Below are 19,800 nucleotides of genomic sequence, written 5' to 3' on the forward strand. Positions count from 1 at the left end.
CTGGCTCAGCGCACTGAGACCCTTCACGTCTCTTCTCCTTTCTGGTCTCTATTTCCCCAGTCTGTAAAATGGGGCCACAGGTACGTACCTCGTAGGGCTGCGGGCAGGAAGGGAGGCGGCCGGGCAGCGCTCTCGCGGGCGGCACCAATTGCTGGTGGCCCCCTGACCCAGCCCGCGCGCCCCCTTACCCCGCCCGCGCCTCCACACCGCCTCGGCTCGCAACAGGCGGACGCTGCGGTCTAGGCGTCCCCCTCGACCCCGCTCTCCCTCCCGCGCGAGGCCCCGGAAGCCGGGCCGCCCCGCCCCCGCGCTCCCGCCCCGGCCCCCGCCTCCCGCCGGAGCCCCGCCCGCCTTCCGACGGGGGTGCGGCTCCAGGAAACCGCGCGCTCGCCGCTCAGCGCTCCAGCGACCCGACGCGCCCCAGACGACCCCGCCGAGGCGGCCAGATCACCGGCGGGCCCCCGCGGCGGCGGCGGCGGAAAGAGTGGCCCCCGGTCCCGCGCCTCGGACCCCTCCGCACGGACGGGGCGGGCGGCGCGGATAGGATCCCGGAGGCCATGGGGACCTGGGCCGGGCCAGCGGTCGCGGACTAGCGGGAGTCCCGGGTCTGAGGAGCGGGCGGCGGAGGCGGCGGGGCCATGACCTCGGTGTGGAAGCGCTTGCAGCGCGTGGGCAAGCGGGCCGCCAAATTCCAGTTTGTGGCCTGTTACCACGAACTGGTGGTGGAGTGCACCAAGAAATGGTGAGTGGGAGGGAAGCCTTGGGGGACTCCCCAAACTGGCTGGGACCCCATCCGGGGGCCTGAGAACCCTGACCTCCGTCCAGTGGCCAAAGAGACCGCCTACTCCCCGGGGGACCCAGACACAGAGAAGGGCCCTGGCAACTCTGGGGGATCCCCAGAGTTGGGGGGCTGTGGGCAGCCTTTGGGGAGTGGAGGTCAGGACATCCAGGCCTGAGGATCTGTGTGGGCCCACACTTTCCTCAGCTGCTTTCAGAGCTGGGAAAAGGAAGGCCTCATATTTCTAGCCAGAGGGGTGGTTCAAGGTGGAGCATCAGAAAAGGGGGCAAGTTTTCAGGTCCGTGGGTGGAGGGCCTGGGACAACCAACTCAATGACCTCAGTCCAGCTCAGAACAAAGATGGTGCCCCCCCCTCCCCTGCCTGTTTGTTGAACCAGAGGAACCACCCGCCTCTTCAGCTGGAGTGGGCCCTGGGCGGCTGGACTCATCTCCATAATATCCTTAAAAGGGGAAACTGAGCGCTGGGTGTGATGAGGAGGGAGGCAGGCAGCAGCTTAAAGGGGCCCGAGGGTTTAGGTGGTTGTGGGTCCCAGAGGAGAGAGCCTGGAGAAGGCAAGGTGGTGGGGTGAGGGGAGATGTGTCAGGGGATGCAGGACCCTGACCTGACTACCAAAGGGCCTGGGGGCATCTGATTCACACGCCCCCACCCGCAGCTGCCCGGGCCCCTGCGTCACACCCTAAATATACGTGCTCCCTGGTGTCAGCTTCTCTTGGCTGGATTAGAGCACAGCTGTGGGGGCCTCACCCGCCAGGCGGGGCTAAATTTAGGCTCCCAAGAGGAGGGACAGGAAGGGACCAGAGGGTCCAAAGGGAGGGGAGTAAGCAGGAGGCCTGGGATCCCTTGGGCAGTTGTCATATCTCTGATCTTGACCGGGCCAGCCAGAGGGTGATTGGTTCACACCATTCAGAAAGGCCCAGGAGCTGGCTGGGGTAACACAGCACCAGGCTGGGACTTGAACTCTGACCTGTGGCTTCTGCCTTCTGCCCCAGCATCCTGGGTGAAACCTGGGGGATCCTGGGCATGGTCGCAGAGAGCTGGGTGGGGGTGTGGGCAGTGTCAACGTGTCTGAGTCACAGGGGGCAGGCAGGGCCTCCGGACTTTCTTGCCTGGAGCCCCGGCTAGGAAGTTGCCCCTGCCCAGGTCACAGCTCCCCAGGAGGGTGTGCCCCGCCTGAGTCAGGCTGCCCGGCCAGGCCCCGCCCTCCCCAGGCTCCCACAGTCGGCTTCCCCTTTCTGGGAAGGCCCCATGGCTGCCCTTAGCCATCGCCTGCGCTGTAGGGTCCAGGAGGGGCTCTGGGCTCAGGTGTGTGCCCTTGCCCGGCCCCTAACCGCTCTGGTCTCGGCATCCCCCAGAAGATGACAAGAGAACCAGGTATCCTGGCTCGGCCTCCAGAGGGGCTGTGAGCTGGGTGAACCTGAGCGTCTTGGCATAGGACTGGGCGCAGGCATGGAGGGCTCTTATGTTGCCCCCTCTGCCTGATGACCCCTGAGCCATGGGGACCTGGGCCGGGCCAGCGGCCGGCCACCCTCTTGGGCAGCACTCGGCCCCTCCCTCCCAGGCCCGGCACTGTGCCTGGCGACTCTCCCCTCTGGCTTTGTCTCTATCTCCCCGCGTCTCTTTGCCTCTGCCTCAGCTTATGCTGTTCAGCGTAGATGTCACCTTCTGGACATCCTCCCTGATGTCCCTTGTGGGAATGGGGGTCCCTGCAAAGTGAAGGGCTGGGCATGGAAGGTCCTGGGAGGGTATCGAATGACAAGCTGACCCCATGCCTCTCTGTTTCCCAGCCTCTGCCCCCCTACCCGACCCTACACCTACCCCCATCCTCGGACCCTGGCACTTGCCATCCCCTCTGCCTGGAGCCTACCTTCTCCAGACCCTCACACGACCCATTTCCTGCTCCAGCAGGGTCTTGCCTCTCCTTGGTGTGGGCTGGGGTTATAGCGTGCACTCTACAACTATCCGCTGTCTCAGAGTCTGTGTGTCTTGCAGGTCCTTGTTGGGTTGCTGTCTTTGTCCCTGTGTGTGCTTGTCTCTCCGTATAACTTTCTTCATAATCCTTGTCAACCCACAGGCCTTTGCCCTCTGGCCCAGGCCTCACCCTGCCTCAGCTGCCCCACCCTGCTCCTTGTGGCCCCAGATAAGGGGGCTGTCCGGCCCTTGTCCTGGGGGATGGGGATGTGGGCAGAAGGAAGACTGTGGATGAGATGGAGAGGCTGGGTGGGCCTGACTGAGTGGCCCCCTCTCCCCTGCCCCTTGCCTCCCAGGCAACCGGATAAGCTGGTGGTAGTGTGGACCCGGCGGAACCGACGGATCTGCTCCAAGGTGGGGAGGATGTCAACTGGGGGTCCTGATTGGGGGTGGGGCCATTTGGGGGGGTGGGGCGCCTGGCCTAGGGCTGTTGGGGGACTGGAGTCGGGTTCAGATCAGAATCCATCAAAGAGAGGAAAAGATGGGGTCAAGGCTGGAGATGAGGACAAGGCATGAGGGGGAGCGTTAGGATGGAGGGAGGACTCAGACGGCTCCTTGTAGGCCCACAGCTGGCAGCCAGGCATCCAGAACCCATACCGGGGCACCGTGGTGTGGATGGTACCTGAGAATGTGGACATCTCTGTGACCCTCTACCGGGTGAGTCTCCACCCCTCCTGTGCAGAAGGGCAATGAGCGGGAATTGCAACCCCATGGCCCATGGGAGGTGGGTTATCCATCCAAATAGAAAAGAACAGAGGGGTGAGACCAAGAATCATGGCAGGGGGCCTACTCACCCTGAGTGGCCCAGGAAGTCTCCTTGGAGGAGGTGGCATTTACCCGCCACATGAGGGAAAGCTAGGATCAGGAGCAACTGGGGAGCATACCTGCCAGGAGGGACCAGCCTGGCCGAAAGCCCCAAACAAACACCTCCTGAACGCAGGCTGTCCTCCCTGCCCTGTCCCCAACCCGGCAGCCCCTGTGCTCACTGGTGCCCCTCTTCCCCAGGACCCCCACGTGGATCAGTATGAGGCCAAAGAGTGGACGTTCATCATTGAAAATGTGAGTGGCCAGGGTGGGCGGGAGCCTGGGGTCTCGGGGACTCCGGGGCAGCACTGATGCTCCTTCCCCTGCCCCCAGGAGTCCAAGGGGCAGCGGAAGGTGCTGGCCACGGCCGAGGTGGACCTGGCCCGCCACGCGGGGCCCGTGCCTACCCAGGTCCCGCTGCGGCTGCGGCTGAAGCCCAAGTCAGTGAAGGTGGTACAGGCCGAGCTAAGCCTCACTCTGTCCGGGGTGCTGCTGCGGGAGGGCCGCGCCACGTGAGTGCCTGCCCGCCCTCCTGGGTCCTAGTCCACAACCTCTGATGCCAGCCCTCACCCCTGGTCTCCAATCCACAGGGATGATGACATGCAGAGCCTTGCGAGCCTCATGAGCATGAAACCTAGCGACGTGGGCAACTTGGATGACTTTGCCGAGAGTGACGAAGAGGAGACCAATGGTCCAGGGGTCCTGGAGGCGCGGGCACGTGGCCCCCAGCCAGGTGGGCAGCCAGCTGGAGGTTGAGATCACCAAGACGCGGAGGTGGGGATCACCCAGGCCAAAAATCCTCTTGCTGTTTTGGGGCAGGGTCAGTGGAGGGAGCTCACTGCTGCCAGGGCTCCCAGCCTGCCCAGCAGCCCTGAGTGTCCTGCAAGTTGGGTTCCCAGTGGCCCCCCCCGTGCCCCCGACCCTCTCCTCGACCTGGGTGTGCACCTGCCCACAAACCTGCCCGGAGACAGCTGGGCCAAAAGCACAGAGGGGGCTGCAGCCTGGGCTCGCCACCGTTCACCATACAACCTCGTCCCTCTCTTTTGCTTGTTAAGGCTTTTTTTTCGTCTGTCCATCTCTCTCTCTTTTTCTCTGCATCTGTGGGCCTGTCTCTTCTCCTAGGCCGGGGCGGTGCCCTGAGGCTGGGGCATTTTCCAGGTAGGCCCAGCATTCTAGTTGGGGGAAGAGGGGAGGGTAAGACCTGCAGGGCCCTTCCTGGCGCTGACCTTGTCCCCAACACCCTACCCCCAGAGACCCCTCGGGAGCTGAAGACACTTTGTGAGGAGGAGGAAGAGGGCCGATTGCAGCCCCGGCAGGCAGGTGAGGCCCAGGCTGGGGTTGGGGTAGGCCCAGGGTGGAGGGCTGTGACTTCCGGTCCCAGGTCCCAGGCCTCAGCATCCTCTCCCTTCCTCCTCCCTGCAGCTGCCAGCCCTTCTAGTGCTGAGGATACCAGCCCAGCCCCTGTGAGTGCCCCTGCGCCCCCAGCCAGGGCCTCCCGGGGCCAGGGCTCAGAACCAGCTACTGTAGCAGGGGGCCAGGTGGGGCTCAAGGCCCCAAGGCCCCCCGGAACCCCGCCGGAGACAAGGTGAGTTTTGGAATCAGCTCCAGCCCCTCTCCCCCATCTGCTCTTCAGAAGTTGTACACCCCGCGCCAACCTGCCTTTCCAGGGTCCCAGGAGTCTGACAGGTGGGGAGGGGGGCTGAGGGGAGGGGTGACAAATGAGCTCTTGCAGTGCATTCTTTTCTGCTCTCTCCTCAGGTCCTCAAGACAGCCAGGCCAGGACGTGGTCCCCACTCCGGCCCCTAGGCTCCGGAAAGGCTCTGATGCCCCCTGGCCCCCAGTCCACCAAGGAGAGGATGAGGCCCCCAAAGCCTCCGGGGCTCCCCCAGCAGGAGTGGATTCTGCTGTGGAGACCCAGGCTTGGGCAAGCCCTCAGGAAGGGACAGAGGCCCAGGGAGCTGGGCTGGGCCCAGGCATTGAGAACAGAGACTCCAGCAACTCTTTGGAAGGGCAGAAACCCAAGGCTGAGGAGGGGGGCACTGGAGACAGGGCAGAGGCTAGTGGGGTGAACACTGAGCCTGGGTCAGGAGTCAGAGAGGTGAACAATAAGAGGTCAGCGGTCAGAGCTGGGGAGGCTGAAGAGAGTTTAGAAATCGGTCACGTGGATGCAGAGCAGAGGTCAAAGGTGAAGCCTGTGGACACTAACGGACCAGAGCCCACAGAGGTGACATCTGAGGCAAGATTCAAGGGGACTCCCGAGGCTCCTCCAAGGGGCTCTCAGGGGAGGACGGGGGTCAAGACCAGGGATGGAGCTCCCACAGTCCTGAGCCCAATGCCAGCAGAGCCTGCAGGGCATTCTGGGCATCTGGGTGACCTCAAGGCGGCCAGGGCTGCTGCAGGCCAGGAGAGAGAGTGTGCAGAGGTGAGGGGCAGAGACCCTGGTGTTGGGGGGACAGGCCTGGAGCAGGGACCCTCTGCTGGAGCAGCAAGCGCTGGGCCCCAGGTGAGCCGGTACCAGGGGGCCCCACCAGCAGCTGAACAAGGGGTGGTATCCAGGGATCTGAGGGTCTGGGAGGTAGAAACTGGGGATTCGAGGGTCCTGGGAACAGAGACTGGGGTGGCAGAGTCAGAGTTATTGGGGACCCAGGAGATCTCAGGGTCCCCAGAGATAGTGTCTGAGGCAGCAGAAGCGAAGACATTGGGGACCCAGGAGACAGAGGCAGTGAGATTGGGGGTCCTGGAGTCAGAGGCTGCTGAGATGGCAGGGTCTGAGGATCTAGGGACCCAGAAAACAGGGGTAAGCATTTCAGGGGCCTCAGGGACAGAGGGTGGGATGGCAGAGTGTAAGGCATTGGGGACCCAGGAAACAGAGGCTGGGGGTTCAGGAGTTCTGGGGACAAAGACTAGGATGTTGGAAACTGAGATATTAGGGACCCAGGAGATATCTGGGTGCTCAGGGATACTGAGAAGAGAAGCTGAGATAGCAGAGTCTGAAATACTTGGGGCCCAGGACGCAGAAGGGGGGTGTTCAGGGGTCTCAGAGATAAAATCCAAGATAACAGGGAGCCAGGAGACAGAGGTAGGGGGTTCAGGTGTCCCAGGGACAGAGACTGAGGTAGCAGAAGCTGAGATACTGGAGATTCAGGAGATCGAAGCTGGGAGTTCAAGGGCCCCAGAGATGGAGACTGAGACCCTGAGGACCCAGGAGACAGAGGTAGGGGGCTCAGGGGCCCCAGAGATGGAGACTGAGACATTGGGGACTCAGGAGACAGAGGTAGGGGGCTCAGGGGCCCCAGAGATGGAGACTGAGACCCTGAGGACCCAGGAGACAGAGGTAGGGGGCTCAGGGGCCCCAGAGATGGAGACTGAGACCCTGAGGACCCAGGAGACAGAGGTAGGGGGCTCAGGGGCCCCAGAGATGGAGACTGAGACCCTGACGACCCAGGAGACAGAGGTAGGGGGCTCAGGGGCCCCAGAGATGGAGACTGAGACCCTGAGGACCCAGGAGACAGAGGTAGGGGGCTCAGGGGCCCCAGAGATGGGGACTGAGACACTGGGGACTCAGGAGACAGAGGTGGGAGATTCAGGGTCCTCGGGGTCAGAAGCGGGAATGGCAGAGGCTGAGGCACTAGGGAGTCAACAGACAGGAACTACAGTTTTAGAGGCTGAGAAGGGAAAAGCTCGGACTTCTGGGGTCCAGGAGGCAGAGACTGGACCTGGGGAGACCCTCAAATATGAGGCTGTAGGGGTCCCAGTCATAAAGCATGAAGTTTTAGGATCCCAGGGAGCAGAGGCAGAAACTACAGTTTCAAGGGGCCAGGAGGTGGAGACTGGGAATTGGGGAGTTTCAGAGGCCAAGTCTGGGGTTTGGGGGGCCAAGGAAGGAGAGATGGAAGTTTCAGGGGCTTCAGAGAACCCATCTGGTATTTTTGAGGCCCAGGAAGCAGAGGCTGGGGTCTCAGGAGCCGAGAAGGGAAAAGAAGCTGAGGGAAACCTCCCAGAGGCCAGCCTGATGGAGGTGCAGGTGGCCAGTGGGGCAGGGGCTGGGGTGTCCAGGCCCTCCGGGGCCTCTTCCCCAGAGGAGCCTGAAGAGGACAGGAGGCTGCCGGGCAGCCAGGTAGGGATGGGGGCCGCCGAGGGCCCAGTCTGCTGCTTCCCACTAACCTGGGCTGAGCGAACGGCGGCTCTGCATGGACCCACCTGGCCGACTGGGGTGGGGTGGGACAGGGGCTCAGCTTCCAGGAGCCCCTTGCCCCCTCCCATCTCAGGATGCCCTGGCTCCCCCACCCTGTCTCCCCTGGGCTGCATGGAGTAGGAACCCCCCACCAAAGCTGATCTTCTGGGTTGACCTGGAGGTGTGGCTGCTCGTGACTTCTGTTCTTGCCTGGGGGCCACTGACCCATTAGGTGACCTTGATAGATAACCCTGGAGCTGGAAACCTCTTTGCCTGATGCTAAAGCCCTGGTCAGTGGTGTGTGGTGACTCCTGCAGACCCAGAGCTGGAGCTGTTTTGTGCCCAAGGGACAGAGGGGGCAGGTCCCACGTCCACATTCCCTGAGCCCATCCTTGTGTCCCCAGGCACCACCTGCCCAGGTCAGCTTCAGCCAGTCCCTGCTAGAGTGGTGCCAGGAAGTCACCGCCGGCTACCGCGGCGTGCGCATCACCAACTTCACCACGTCCTGGCGCAACGGTTTGGCCTTCTGTGCCATCCTGCACCGATTCTACCCAGACAAGATGTGAGCGGCCGGAGTGGGGGGGGGGGGCAGTGAATGGGGAAGCCTGCGGAGGAGGGGAGGGTGGAGGGAATCCAGCCTCTGATCAGCGCTCTCCCTGCAGAGACTTTGCCTCCCTTGACCCCCTGAACATCAAACAGAACAACAAGCAGGTGAGAAGGGGCAGGGCTGGTGCTTGGAGGGAAGGAGGGTCTGGCCAGGCCTAAGCTGAGATCTGGGATCCTCCTCTGTGTGTAGGAGAGTAATCTGTGGGCTTCAGGGCCCCAGCACTGGCTTTTGGGAGTTCTGCCACTTATTACCCTTTTGGTTTTTAAACTGTTCGTTTTCCTGAGTTTAGTTATGTTTTTTTTTTAAGCATATTTCCACCAGATGGTTTTCCCTGAAACCACCCTTTTGGTGTGCTGTTGCTGGGTAACACGGGGGCGGATCCTGTTGCTAGATTTCTCCCAATAGGAGGGCGAGGGCGCTGCGGGCAAAGCCGGGCGTGCCAGTCCCCGGGACCCCCGCGGCGGGCCGGGGCGGGGCGGCCGCGTCGCTGGGTAACCCTCCTGCATGCTCCCTAGGCCTTCGATGGCTTCGCGGCCCTGGGCGTGTCGCGGCTGCTGGAGCCGGCGGACATGGTGCTGCTGTCGGTGCCTGACAAGCTGATTGTCATGACGTACCTGTGCCAGATCCGCGCCTTCTGCACGGGGCAGGAGCTGCAGCTGGTGCAGCTGGAGGGCGGCGGCGGCGCGGGCACGTACCGCGTGGCCAGCGCCCAGCCGAGCCCCCCCGACGACCTGGACACCGGGGGCCTGGCGCAGCGGCTGCGCGAGCACCGGGCCGAGGCGCCCCAGCAGCCCCAGGAGGCCGCGACCCGCGTGGACGGGGCGGCCCCTGAGGCGGCCACCAAGGACCGCGGGGCCGTAGCCGCCCAGGAGGCGCGCTCCGCCGAGGCCCCGGCCGACGGCCCCGGAGCCCGGGCGCCCGTGCCCCCGGCAGAGGGACTGGTGAACGGGGTGGGGGCGCCGGGCGCCGCGGGCGGCGTGAGGCTGCGGCGGCCGTCGGTCAACGCGGAGGCCGGGCCGGTGCCTCCGCCCCGCGCACACGGCTCCTTCTCGCACGTGCGCGACGCCGACCTGCTGAAGAAGAGGCGCTCGCGGCTCCGGAACAGCAGCTCCTTCTCCGGGGACGAGCCCGACTCGGGAGCGGCGGGAGCGGCGGCGGTGAGTGCCCTCCCGCGGCGCGGGGTCGGGTGAGCGAGGCGGCGCAGGGGTGAGGGGCGACCGGCCTCTGCTGGACGCCGAGGCACCGGTGCCACGGAGGAGTCTCCTTCGAGCTCCTCAGCAGGGGCGCCAGTGCCCACGGCCCGCCCGGCCCGGAGCCGCTGACTTGCTGCCAGCCTTGGGATGGCACTCAGGGTAGTCAGGCTGTAATAGGAAGTTCCCAGAAGGCTCCGGGAGTCAGCACTCAGCTCAGGCTCTTCATCAACTGTTAAGTGGGCTGGGGCATTTCTTTGGCTGGAGGTGCCCACCACCTCCCTGGAAGCTGGGAGCAGGGTTTCTGTACTCAAAGGAGCTCTCCAGGGCCTCCCGGCTCCAAGACTCTCTGACTTGAATCTTTAACCCCAGACGCTGGAGACCAGTTTCCTAGTCTATTCCAATGAGGGAAAATTGGGAGATGGGAGACCCTGGTGGGTGCCCATGTCCCCCCATCCCTTGCAGGTCTCAGGTCAGCCTCCCAGGGTGTCTTGTGGCAGTGGTTTAGTTGCTCAGTTGTGTTCGACTCTTTGTTACCCCATGGACTGTAGCCCACCAGACTTCTCTGTCCATGAGATTTCCCAGGCAAGATAACTGGAGTGGGTTGCCATTCCCTTCTCCAGGGGAATCTTCTCAACTCGGGGATGGAACCCGGGTCTTCTGCCTTGCAGGCCGATTCTTTACCAACTGAGCCACTAGGGAGTCTTGTGGCCACTACACTAAAAGGGAGACTGTTCCATAAGGGTCAAGGGTTTGCTCAAGGACCCACAGCTGCCGAAGTCCAGGCCTGGACTCTCCAGCAGCACTATCCTGGACAGCGGGGGCAGCTCTGTCAGGCTGCTTCAAGTGTTCAGCTGCCCAGGGATGACCCCTGAGTTCTCAGGAAAAGAGGGAACAAACTGGGAAAGGCTTTTCGGAAGATGCAGCCACTTAAGCCAGGCTAATAAAACGGGCAGCTTTTCCCAGATGAAGAATCTGAGGGGTGGTTCTCAAGAGGTGGGACCTCACAAGTAAACATGCGATCACAGGAAAGCTTGGGTCTTACTTAGGGAACTGCCGATCACCTCCCGTAAGATCACCTCCTGTAAGGTCACCTCCCGTGGGCAGTGATGAGGCTGGCCTGGAGAGCAGGAGCCCTGAGTGTGGGGTTGGAGGTGCAGCATTGACCCTATGAATGAGAAACAGGGAGAGCGTCAGAGACACCCAGAGGAGCTGTGCTGGACAGCTATCCTGGGCTGTGTTGGCCTGTGGCCAAAGCCCCCTCAATATGTGTCAATGGCTCTTTATGTCTTAAAAGGGAAGGCTCTGTTACATTGTACTTGAGAGATGAAAAACTCCTGTTGTATTTGGACACAATTATTCTTATTAAAATACACATCATGAGCAGAGGAAAAAGAAAAAAGGAAAGCTTGATTTTTCTGGGCCCAGGTCCCAGTGTCTGGTCTTCTAAGCCAGGCCCCCCTCCAGCCCTTGTCCCACGGGAGATATTTGACCCACAGAGCTGTGAGGGCCCTCTTCCTTCTTGGCCACGCCCACCCCCCACCCGTGCATGCTGTGGAGGAGGTAGGGCCCCTGGATAGGATGAAGTCAGGCAGCTTGAAGCTGGGGCGAGGCTGAAGCCAGGAGGCCCGAGTGCTTCCTGGAGGAGGGGGCCACACAGGAGACTGTAGAAAGGGGAATTTGGGTCAGATGTGAGGAAGTGTTGGAATTCCCATCAGAGCAGCTGTGAGTAAGCTCAGTTGCTGCTGAGGTTGGGGTTTCTCCACTTTCCCGCCTCTGCCTCCCCTGTTGGTTGAGCACTTGCTTCCTGCCTGGCCTGCCCCGCCTCCACAACCCCTCATCAACTCCTCACCGACTCCTACAGTGCTCCTTCTGGGGGAGAAACGTTTACCCCGTTTTGCAAGTAGGAATGTCCTGGCTCAGGGATGTGAGTGTAAAGGGAGTCGGTCCTGGGTGTGAACCCCCAGTTCCATGAGACAGAATTCCCAAATGGTGCCCTCTGCTGGGCCCAGCAGTATGCACTGGCTGCATGACCTTGGACAAGCCACCTCTCTGCGCTCTTTTCCTGAGGATAAGAAGCAAAGACATGAAAGTTTTTTTTGCAAAGTGGTTTTGAGGGACCACTGCAGGGCGTTGTCAAAAAAAAAAAAGGGGAACTGTGTTTTTTCCTCACATGCCTGTCTGGAGCCCTGCAACCCCCCTGGGGCTTGTATGTCCTCTATGTACAAGGACACAAACAGGCCCAGTGGGTATGACTGGCCCAGAGGCAGACAGCAAATTGGTGGCCAAACGTGGGAACAGACTGTTGGATTAGACAGTGGGGCCCAAGCCAGGCCCTGTTTGAGTGTCATCTCTGACCCTCAGTTTCCTCATCTGTAAAATGGGGAAGGTAAGGGTCCCTGCCTCACAGTGCAGTTGGGAAGATGAAATGAGTCAGGGCACCCACAGCATCCAACACACCGACAGACGCTTGATGAACATCCTGCCATTACTGTTAACGCGGTGCGCCCTGAGTGTGTCCTCTGGACCCCAGCCTGTCTGCAGGGGCTGCCTCTGCCTAAGGAGACGGGAGTAGCCAGCAGTCATGGCGGGGTGGGAGTGGGGTAGGAGCTGTAATGGGAGAGGCTCTGGGGGCCGTGGTGAGGATTGAGGAGGCTTCAGGAGGCATGAAAGTCAGGGAGGGAGGAAGAAGGCTGGGTGAAGGAGCCTCTGGAGGAGGTGGGGCTGAGCTGGGTCATGAAGGGCGAGTTGACGTCTAGCGGCCCGAGAGAGAGGCTGCTCCAGGCTGAGGAAACGATTTGGGGAAGCGAAAGTTCACCACTGGGGCCAGAGGGTGGCGTCTGGATGGGGTTCAGGGCAGTAGGAGTTAATGTTGGAACTGCCAACAGGCCTTGGCAGCAAGACTGGGGGCTGAGAAGGCGAGTGAGGAGAGTGACACTCTCGGGGTGAAGGTTTAGGGAGACCCCCCCCCGCCTCGGTTGTGGCCTGAGAGTAAAGTCAGCAGGCAGGACGTGTGGCGGGGAGGGGGCAGCTGGTAAAGAGGCTGCCACCTGCCCAGACCAGAGAGGGTGGCCCCTGAGCAGGGCACTTTCAGGGCTGCGTCTCAGAGAGGTGCCGGGTAGGGTGGACGGTGGGGGGCTCAGCGCTTTCTCCTCACCTTGTGACTTGGAAAGGTGGCCAGAGCAGGAACCCTCGAGGGGGCCAGGCTATCAGCTGAGCTGAAAGTTTGGGGCCTCAAAGGCTGCCAGTGCCAGCAAGTTGTTGGAGCAGGGCACCTGAGGGGCCAGCTGCCCTTCCCGGCTAAAATCGGCGGTCCCGCCGCCTGTTCTGTTCTGACGGTCATGTGACACATCCTTCAGGTGTGGGGATTGAGAAGGCGGGAGGGCGGCCCCCTTTTGGCCAGGAGATGGAGGCGCTGGCTCATGATGGCCACGTTCGCCTCAGCTCAGTGTCCCTGTGTGGGGCCCGGCCATGATCGGAGAGGCTGGCGATAGGTGACGGAGTCTGAGGAGGCCTGAGACAGCTCTCAGGAGAGGCCCCAGCTGGACCCCTCACAGCCTTTCACCTCCGACTCACAAAAGCCCTGTGGGGCCCCAGGAATGGGGACTGTGAGGCTTGGCCAGCGGGCGTGGACTGGCCCGACCACAGGGCCCGGGGTGGTGAAGGCCACGGCCTTCTCTAGGAAGCGGTTCTCCAGAAGGGGTGGAGGTGGGGTTCTTGTGGGCTGGACTGAAAAGCTGCTGGGGCAGGGAGGCCCCTCCTCCCCATGTGAGTGGGGCTCTGGCTGGCCCCTGGGCCTGCTGTCAGGGGAGCCCCTCCAAGCCCTTACCGGCCTCTTCCTCCACAGGAAGGCGCGCGCCCTGACCCCAGCCCTGCCCCTGGCCTTCCTGCAGCCTCAGCCCCACAGCAGCCCTCCGGTGAGTAGCTTTGAAGGGGTGGTGACTCAGCTCAACTCAGCCGGCTCACAGATCCTGAGCTGGGGCCCCTCTGGGGGCAGATGTCAGTTGGGGGGTCCCTCAGCCTGGTCTCTGTCCGCAGGTGGGACACCTCCGTTGGAAGAACCGCCCCCAAGCCCAGGGGAGGATGCTGGGCTGGTAAGGAGGGCTGAAGTGGGAGGAGCTGATGGGTGGGCTTCCTAGGCGGGGCCTGGGCCAAACCCACCCTGTCCCTTGCACCCCAGCAACGGTTCCAGGACACAAGTCAGTACGTGTGCGCGGAGCTTCAGGCCTTGGAACAGGAACAGAGGCAGATAGACGGGCGGGCAGCCGAGGTGGAGAAGCAGCTAAGGAGCCTCATGGAGTCAGGTGGGACGGGCGTCCTGAGTCCACTCGCCAGCACATGCCACCGCATCTGGCCCGCTCTGCAGCTCTTTCTGACCCTGGGAGGAGTCGGGAGGATGGAGGCTGGGGTCACCATCCCCATTTACCGCTGGGAACGCTGAGGCCTGCAGCCCGGAAGCAGCTTGCTGGAGGCACACAGCTCTGGTTTCTGGGATACTCAAGGGAAACCACGCCCCCACCCCCCACCCCACCCCCTGCCACCATCAGTTCCTGCTCCTGACATAGGGGTCAGGGGCTGGCCTGGTGACTGTCCTGGCCTGATTCAGGTACCAACAGGCTGCAGGAGGAGGTACTGATCCAGGAGTGGTTCACTCTGGTCAACAAGAAGAACGCTCTCATCCGCAGGCAGGACCAGCTGCAGCTGCTGTGAGTGCTGGTCCTCCCCATTCAGGCCTTGCCTCTGCCCACCCAGGGCTGGCAGAGCAGTGTCTGCGTGCTAAGTTGCTTCAGTCATCTTTGACTCTTTTCGACCCCATGGACTGTAGCCTGCCAGGCTCCTCTGTCTATGGGATTCTCCGGGCAGGAATACTGGAGTGGGTTGCCATGCCCTGCCCCAGGGGTTCTTCCTGATCCAGGGAGTGAACCCATGTTTCTTATGTCTCCTGCATTGGCAGGAGGGCTTTTTTTCACCACTAGTACCACCTGGGCAGAGCAAATGCAAACTTAACCACCTTGATTAGAACTCTTTACTGCTTTTTTCTTTCTACAAAGTTGCGGTTTCTTTCCTTCCTTTTTTTTTTTTGAGAAATTGCTCAGCCATCTCAATTTTTTTTCATAACTTCCGGTGTAAAGTGTATACTTCTTAAATTGGTACTATTTTTATGAATGAGAAAATCGAGGCCCAAAGAAAACTGTGGCAGGTCAGTGGTGAGCGCCCCAGTTTGACCCCGTTCCTTTACAGTGAGGAACACTGAGCCCTAGAGACAGCTGAGCTGGGTTCCTGAGTGGGGTCAGAAGCAATTCCCCGGGCATCATTGCCTTTATAGTCCTGCATGGTGAAGGTGGTTTTGCCTCCTTTTTGCATCTTGGGTCATTTTTCAGAATAAATTTTAGTCTAATATTTGCCATTTATGAATAATATTCATCCAAACAATCCTGGGTTGTTTCTTACTTTTGAAAAAGGGGTCGGGTGGGGGGAGGAGACTATATGTTGGGGAACAGTTGAAACAGAAGAGGTACTTCCCTTGCTATCCAGTGGTTAAGACTCCCTGCTTCCACTGCAAGGTGTGCAGGTTCCATATCCCTGGTGGGGGAACGAAGATCCTATATGCCGCTTAAAAAAAAAAACATGAAACAAAAGAGAGAATTACAAGCGGGGACTGGGGTATAGCTCTGCCTGCCTATGGAGTCTGTGGGAACTGATGGTGAGGTGGGGTGAGGGCCAGGGAGTGGTCGGAACCCTGGACACTCCCGGCCATTCCCCTTTCCCTGACCTGGCACCCCACCCCCAGCATCGAAGAGCAGGACTTGGAGCGGAGATTTGAGCTGCTGAGCCGGGAGCTACGGGCGATGCTGGCCATTGAAGGTGGGAGATGTGGCCGTGGGACCGGGGACCAGGACGGGGCAGGGGCTGGCGCCCCCTGACCCTAAGCCTCCTCTGCCCACAGACTGGCTGAAAACGGCTGCGCAGCAGCGCCGGGAGCAACTCCTGCTGGAGGAGCTGGTGTCGCTGGTGAACCAGCGAGACGAGCTGGTCCGGGACCTGGACCAGAAGGAGCGGACGTGAGTGAGGCCGGCATGCGCCGGAAGCTGGGGAGGGGTAGGGAGGCGCTGGGGAGGGGTGGGGGGGGGCGGTCAAGGAGGAGTGCTCGCTCTGGGCCCCGGGCGGCGGCCAGCGTGTGGACCCCGACGCCGCTGGGACTGACCGGAACCCGTTCCCTCCCAGCGCCCTGGAGGAGGATGAGCGCCTGGAGCGCGGCCTGGAGCAGCGGCGCCGCAAGCTGAGCCGGCAGTTGAACCGGCGCGAACGCTGCGTACTGAGCTGAGACCGCGGGGGCCCAGATGCCTTCGGTCCGCTCGGACCGCAGCCTTTCTCGCCACCGCGCCGGATCGCCGCTTTGGGCCTGCGCTCGGGAGGACCGGACCCTCCCCGGTGCGCGCGCGACCAGTAGGGGCCGCCGTGATCCTTTACTGGGAAAGAAAGCGCAGCCTTTCAGGCCCCGACGGACAAGGGCGGCAGGCTGGGCGGCCGCGCCGTCCGGGCCGTATTTATTAGTCCATGTGAGTGAGTGTGCGTGTATGTTCGTGGTGGAATGAGGGTCCCAGGCGTGCCCACCCAGAGCCCCTTCCCGATGGCCGGACCCGGCCGTTGAGCTCCAGGGGGCGGGAGGGACGGCTGGTGAACTGCCGCGCTCAACACCCCGCCCCCCTTCCTGTTCCTCGCGAGCAATAAAGTTGGAAAAGGCCACGCCAGCGCTCCTGGGCTTTCTCAGGGTGACCCGGGCTTTCAATAGACGGAAGGGGGTGGGGCCTTGGCCGATAAGGCGGTCTGCGATCCTCACTGGGACTGTGTAGAGTGGGAAGGTTTTTAGATGCCAGCCAAGGCGGGACCAGAGGCCTGACCTCTGCCTTTGAAGGATGATGGAGCTTGGGTTGTTGATGGCTGTAGGGAAGTCCCGTTTCGAAAGAAGAGAGGAGAACAGCCGGCTGTGTTGCCTGGTTTTTTTTTTTTTATTAACACATTATTTCCCGAGGTTCTCACAGCCACCCCTTCCCTTCCCTCCTCTGGAGGCTTCCCCAGCCACTCCCCAGGGCTCCCTCCTCAGGCTTCTCCACCTGAAAGGAGCGCAGCTCCATCACTGACACCTGTCAGCAGGCTGGGGCCTCTGCTGGGGCCGCCGCTGAGGGTGGCATGGTGCTCAGAGCCAGTTCGTCCTGGCCTAGAATGGCACCTTCGTCCTCAGCATTCACAGGGCCGCTGGACCCGAAGAACTTCACCATGGTACGGACCTGGGGCAGCTCCGAGAAGGTCTCCACGGTCAGCAGCATGGCCAGGAGCCCCAGGAGCAAGTAACCTGAGAAGGGGAGGTTACTAGGGCAGCTCTCATGCGCCCACCCACCTCCCACCCACACAATTCTCTTCCCACAGCCAACTAAGACTGCACTATGCTCTGGGGCAGGGGCCTTCCAAACTGAGGCTCAGCCTCCCCCGGGGGCTTATGGGAGTTGTAGTTCAGGCTCCTCTTCCCTCCTGCCCTCCCCCCGCCCCCCATCCTCCTCAGCAGCTGGACTCACCCAGAAGCGCAAACTGGCCGAGGTGGTAAAGCGCCGGGTGCAGGCCACTGCCGCGGCCCGGCAGCAGGTCCCCCAGGCCGATGGTGCTGAGGGAGCTGAAGCAGAAGTAGATGGCCTCCAGCAGGCTGCAGTCGCCCTGCACACCCCACAGCACCAGCGCTGGCAGCAGCACGAAGACACCCACCACTAGCAGGCCCAGTGCAGCTGCCTGCAGCAGCGCAGCCCTGGGCGGCGTCAGCTGCCAGCGGGTGGCTACCCAGGCCCCGGGGCGGCTGAGCAGAGGTGCCAGGCAGTGGCGCAGGGCAGCCACAAGGGCTAAGGAGGCAGGCAGCCCCAGGGCCGCGTAGGCCACACAGAAGGCCTTTCCACCAGCTGATAGCGGGGCCATGTGGCCATAACCTGGAGGGGAGAGAGCCGTGGGTAATGAGGACCAGGGTGGGGTCGCTGGCGCCCACTGCCCCGAGCCTCACTCCTGCAGAAGGCTGCCCTCTGGTGGCCGGCACGGCCGGAACTATTCAGGCCCCGTTTGTGGGCTCTTCCCCTCGCTCACTGGGGGTCTTGGTCAAGTCCCTGAACCTCTCTGGGTCACTCTTTAATGTTCTGGAACATGAAAGGATGAGAAGAGTCCCCCTTAGGCCTCTTGTAGCTGGGGTAATTCTGAGAGCTTCTATCCTACCCTGAGGCAGCCTGACCTCCTGAGAGATTCCTCAGACTGTCTTTGATCCACAGTTCCCAGTTCAGCAGGTGAAATGTTACCCAGTCTTTCATTCATTCCCCAAAGGCATATCAAGTTACCCTGGGTGCCAGGCCCTGTGCTAGAACCTGAGTCTGCTCAGGTTCAGATGGGAGGCAGGCAGGAAAATCAGTCAAGACACCAGACATGGAGGGTTGCAAAAGAGGCAGCGTGCTTTTCAGGGGTGGAAAGGTATGTGCAAAGGCAGGTGAGGTGAAAGATCAGGGCCTGCCGGGGGAACAGGATCAGCTGGTCCAGGGCTGTAAAACGCAGATGCCTGGAGTCAGAAGTGAGCCAAAAGGGAGTGGTGGGGACAGGGGTGGGCTGGAGAGCACGCACACACGCTGTCCCAAGGACGGGCCCTGTTCTCCAACAGGAGCTTCTGGCTCAGCGCAAGTAGGTTTCCAAGTTTCTCCAAAAGAAGGTGGAAAATGGACTTCAAAAAAATATTCAGGACTTCAGTGGTGGTCTGATGACTAAGACTCCGTGCTCCCAATGCAGGGGGCCGGGCTCAATTCCTGGTCAGGGAACTGGACCTCACGTGCCACAACTAAAGATACCAGAATGAAGATCCAAGATCCTGGGTGTTGCAACTAAGACCCAGTGCAGCCTAGATAAATAAATGAATTTCACACACTTTACAGGGCAAGCACCGCACTCCCACCCCCAGCACCCCACTTCCTGGGCTCTGGGCCTTCACACTTGTTTCTCCTGCCAGGAATTCCTTTGTGTCTGTCTCTGTGCCCTCTTGCCTGGGCTAACGTCTCATTAGCTAACATCCTCCCCCCACACTCCTCCTGGGTTGGTGGTCCCTGGGTTCTCTCTGTTTCCCTCCATCCAAGAATTCATCCCACAGCACAGGCTCCCCAGTCTCTGCCTCAGGCCTGTGGGGTCTGGGCACCTCCCCTGGGTCTCACAGCTGCCTGGGGGTGGGGCTGAGGGGGCCACGCCCCCTGGCACCTGAAGTTGAGGCACCAGTTGGGGTGTGTTGGTGGGGGGAGCCCCAGCCCTGATGACAGGGCTAAGGAAGCCTGGGTTCTGTCTAGCAGTTTGGGGCCGGGAGAGGGCTGCACCCTCAGGGACCCCAGGTAGGGACGGCCTCGAGAGCGCCTTCCTGCTGGGCCGCTGGCCGTCTTACCCGTGGTGGTGAGGAGGCTGGCAGTGAAGAGCAGGGCTGAGGGCAGATCCCAGTTCCTGGCCTCAGAGTCATTGCCCAGGCTGGAAACCCCATGGGCCTGGGCTACCAGGGCGGTGCCCAGCAACTCTTCCAGCGCCCCAGGTGGCAGGCAGGCCCCGAACTCTGCCTGGAAGGTGGCCAGCTCGGCCCTGAGGTTAGCCTGGAGCCGAAGGGCTGGAGGCCCCTCCAGGGCTTGGAGCACTGTGGCCCCAAGCCCCAGGGCCAGCAGGTGGGCCACAGCCAGTAGCCCATATCGGGCCCAGGGCCTCAGAGCCCCCATGGTATGCCACCAGAGCCCGTCAGAGGTGCCCTGGGAGCCGACTCTCCACCACAGGCACCTGGGAGGGGCTGGGCAGGGTGGGGCTGGGGGGAGGGGCTGCGTGGGTGGCTGGAGAGGGAAGGAAGCCTGGGATGGAACTGGGGTGAGTGGGGCCAGGAGGGTGAGGCTGCGGCTCAGGTTTGGGAGGGAGCTGGGTCACTCCTCCATTTCTGGGGGCAACAAGTTTTCCACCCAGGTCCCCAGAGCTGGGTGGTTGAGAGGTGGGAAGTCAGGATCAGGTGGGAGGAAGGCAAGGCGATCGACTAGCTCCCCCTCCCATGGTGGTGGGTCATGCAAGGACGAGCTCACCCAGTCACAGACCCCACTCACTGGTCAGCAGGTCCCCAGATCCTGAGGACACTAGGGGAGAGGACAGAGGCAGGTCCCTGCCCTCCTGGCCTTCCCAGGAGAAACCTGTTAGCAAGAAGGCAGGGCAAGTTCTCATTGTCATAGAC

General features: G+C 61.7%; 2 protein-coding genes across 9 annotated transcripts; one reads left to right on the forward strand and one right to left on the reverse strand.

Annotated features, from left to right (window-relative positions):
- The first annotated feature begins 360 nt into the window (after positions 1-360).
- EHBP1L1 (EH domain binding protein 1 like 1) lies at positions 361-16,500 on the forward strand. 8 transcript variants are annotated; one of them, XM_065937733.1, is made up of 21 exons: positions 361-742; positions 3,064-3,121; positions 3,329-3,424; positions 3,773-3,826; positions 3,905-4,083; positions 4,162-4,304; positions 4,694-4,729; positions 4,823-4,891; positions 4,994-5,156; positions 5,330-6,074; positions 7,506-7,688; positions 8,150-8,307; positions 8,408-8,456; positions 8,868-9,509; positions 13,390-13,459; positions 13,581-13,636; positions 13,723-13,846; positions 14,149-14,248; positions 15,334-15,407; positions 15,490-15,604; positions 15,768-16,496. In XM_065937733.1, the coding sequence occupies exons 1-21, from the start codon at positions 639-641 to the stop codon at positions 15,865-15,867; spliced, it is 3,318 nt and encodes a 1,105-aa protein (XP_065793805.1). In that variant the 5' UTR covers positions 361-638; the 3' UTR covers positions 15,868-16,496. The 8 variants fall into 8 exon arrangements, with proteins under 8 accessions (XP_065793805.1, XP_065793802.1, XP_065793801.1 ...); XM_065937730.1 differs by having other exon boundaries at positions 5,330-7,688; positions 13,726-13,846; positions 15,768-16,500; XM_065937729.1 differs by having other exon boundaries at positions 5,330-7,688; positions 15,768-16,499.
- A 43-nt stretch (positions 16,501-16,543) lies between these two features.
- Positions 16,544-19,306, reverse strand: KCNK7 (potassium two pore domain channel subfamily K member 7). The gene is made up of 3 exons (XM_065937738.1): positions 18,988-19,306; positions 17,117-17,515; positions 16,544-16,896 (listed from the first exon to the last, which is right to left on the reverse strand). The coding sequence occupies exons 1-3, from the start codon at positions 19,304-19,306 to the stop codon at positions 16,691-16,693; spliced, it is 924 nt and encodes a 307-aa protein (XP_065793810.1). The 3' UTR covers positions 16,544-16,690.
- Positions 19,307-19,800: the final 494 nt, after the last annotated feature.

The sequence above is a fragment of the Muntiacus reevesi genome, chromosome 5 (assembly GCF_963930625.1).
Source record: "Muntiacus reevesi chromosome 5, mMunRee1.1, whole genome shotgun sequence".
NCBI classification, from domain to species: domain Eukaryota; kingdom Metazoa; phylum Chordata; class Mammalia; order Artiodactyla; family Cervidae; genus Muntiacus; species Muntiacus reevesi.

What these genes read in the sequence shown, in the direction of transcription:
- EHBP1L1 (XM_065937729.1), top strand. Translation starts at nt 639, where the DNA reads ATGACCTCGGTGTGGAAGCGCTTGCAGCGCGTGGGCAAGCGGGCCGCC. An exon ending in GGAACCCCGCCGGAGACAAG is followed by an intron (nt 5,157 to 5,329) that starts GTGAGTTTTGGA and finishes CTCTCTCCTCAG; the next exon opens with GTCCTCAAGACAGCCAGGCC. An exon ending in GAGCGGCGGGAGCGGCGGCG is followed by an intron (nt 9,510 to 13,389) that starts GTGAGTGCCCTC and finishes CTTCCTCCACAG; the next exon opens with GAAGGCGCGCGCCCTGACCC.
- KCNK7 (XM_065937738.1), bottom strand. Translation starts at nt 19,306, where the DNA reads ATGGGGGCTCTGAGGCCCTGGGCCCGATATGGGCTACTGGCTGTGGCC. An exon ending in CAGCCTCCTCACCACCACGG is followed by an intron (nt 17,516 to 18,987) that starts GTAAGACGGCCA and finishes TCTCCCCTCCAG; the next exon opens with GTTATGGCCACATGGCCCCG. An exon ending in CGGCCAGTTTGCGCTTCTGG is followed by an intron (nt 16,897 to 17,116) that starts GTGAGTCCAGCT and finishes TCCCCTTCTCAG; the next exon opens with GTTACTTGCTCCTGGGGCTC.